This window comes from Lucilia cuprina, unplaced genomic scaffold (genome assembly GCF_022045245.1).
Source record: "Lucilia cuprina isolate Lc7/37 unplaced genomic scaffold, ASM2204524v1 Scaffold_5375, whole genome shotgun sequence".
Lineage (NCBI taxonomy): Eukaryota > Metazoa > Arthropoda > Insecta > Diptera > Calliphoridae > Lucilia > Lucilia cuprina.
The window spans coordinates 1-1894 of record NW_025810316.1 but is presented as its reverse complement, the minus strand read 5'-3'; the positions used below and the strand labels follow the sequence as shown (position 1 = coordinate 1894).

Genomic DNA, 1894 nt, shown 5'->3' with positions numbered 1-1894 from the left:
AATACCCAATTGTTGGGAATTTTATATACATAAACGTAAGATGACAGTTTTGGGAGCAAAACTTAGGAATCGTGTTAAACCTAGTTTCTGAGAAATGGGATTGTGTGGGAATCTATAAAATGATTTGAATATATCTAACATTTTCGTGGAAAAAGTTAAAATTTCATGTAATTGTCTAATAATACAACAAAAATCAATTGTGTCAATAACATTTTTTTAAGTATTTAATTTATAGAAGAAGCATGAGAATAATAAGGAAAAAGATGAGAACAAAGTCCATAATACTCTCAACAAAAGTAAAGTCGAAAAATTTTGAATTTAAGTATGTTCTTAAACAAAACTTCACTTTTTAATTATTTCAACTGAAAACCCTAGTATACATGTCTGCCAAACACAAAATACCCAGTAATTGGGTATTTTTACTTACCGGATTTTAATTCCTAAAATCTTTATTATCTCTTTGACGTTATCTTGACTTTTGTACATAAATAAAAATAGTTTTTTTCCTGCTACATAAATATTAATTAATTAATTCTAATATTAAAAAAAATTAACAAAATTCTAAAGATTATTTTATTTAGAAAAACAATTAATTTATACAAAAAATTATAATATAAAGTAAAATTATAATAAAACTGATTAAACGACATACAGAAACAACGAGTTTTGCCAGAATGATAAGCAGTAACAGGAATCGATAATTTTCCCCAAGTGTTTATGGTACCAATTGTTTCCAAATCTATAATAAACATGTGCTAAGAAATTACTAAATAAACATATTAAACGGCTTCAGAAGGAAAACGTAAATAATTGCTTTAAAAATGTCTTTAAACAAGGAAATCGCCATGGTCAAGTTGCCACAGTCGCGTAGTGTGTGGGCCATATGTATGGCCTCATTTTTACTATGCTTTATATTCTATTATTTCTATGGTGGTTATTTAACAATGGCCTTAATCGCTTCTGTGTTATTGGGTGAGTTGTTGTGTTGTATAATTCCTTGAAAAAATAAATGTTGTTTAAATAAAATGGACTTTCAGGTATATTTTACTATGCCCAAGATATATTACTCTATCATCCCGATTTGCCCGCAAATTCTCGCATCTATATACCCATACCGACTATGCATAATCTACCTCATGAAACGGTCAGCATACGTACACCCGACAAGGTTATCTTGCATGCTTTCTGGGTGGCACAACCGGAGGAGCGTTCTAAAACGTGTCCCACATTTGTGTATTTTCATGGCAATGCCGGTAATATGGGTCATCGCATGCAAAATGTTTGGGGTATTTTTTATCATCTTAATTGTAATATTTTAATGGTGGAATATAGAGGCTATGGCCTCTCTACGGGTGCTCCCAGTGAAAAAGGCCTGGTAACCGATGCTCGTGCAGCCATAGATTATCTTTACACCCGCCACGATTTAGATCATACACAAATTGTGGTATTTGGTCGCTCACTAGGTGGTGCGGTGGCTGTAGATGTTGCAGCCGATACGGTGTATGGCCAGAAGATTATGTGTGCCATTGTAGAGAATACGTTTACCAGTATACCGGAGATGGCGGTAGAATTGGTACATCCTTCAGTGAAATTTATACCTCATATATTGTATAAAAATAAGGTGTGTGTGTGTGTTTGTGTGCATGGTGAAGGTTTTTAATAATCTCTCATTTTTCTTTTTATATTCATTTGTGGTTTTTCAGTTCCATTCATTATCGAAAATAACGAAATGTTCAGTGCCATTTTTATTTGTATCCGGTTTGGCGGATAATCTAGTGCCACCACGTATGATGCGCGCCTTATATACGGCCTGTGGTAGTGATCGTAAACGTTTATTGGAATTTGTTGGTGGTTCTCACAATGATACCTGGATAGTTGATGGGTAAGTTGTGAA

General features: G+C 33.2%; 1 protein-coding gene across 1 annotated transcript; it reads left to right on the top strand.

The window, feature by feature from the left end:
• The first annotated feature begins 520 nt into the window (after positions 1–520).
• LOC111684234 (protein ABHD13) lies at positions 521–1886 on the top strand. The gene is made up of 3 exons (XM_046956048.1): positions 521–972; positions 1038–1621; positions 1704–1886. Exons 1-3 carry the CDS (start codon positions 822–824, stop codon positions 1884–1886), a joined length of 918 nt encoding a protein of 305 aa, XP_046812004.1. The 5' UTR covers positions 521–821.
• The last annotated feature ends 8 nt before the right edge of the window (positions 1887–1894 follow it).

Bases quoted from the DNA above. Each gene is read 5' to 3' on its own strand.
- LOC111684234 (XM_046956048.1), top strand. From the start codon at position 822: ATGTCTTTAAACAAGGAAATCGCCATGGTCAAGTTGCCACAGTCGCGT. The intron at 973-1,037 runs GTGAGTTGTTGT...ATGGACTTTCAG, and splicing joins AATCGCTTCTGTGTTATTGG to GTATATTTTACTATGCCCAA. The intron at 1,622-1,703 runs GTGTGTGTGTGT...GTGGTTTTTCAG, and splicing joins ATATATTGTATAAAAATAAG to TTCCATTCATTATCGAAAAT.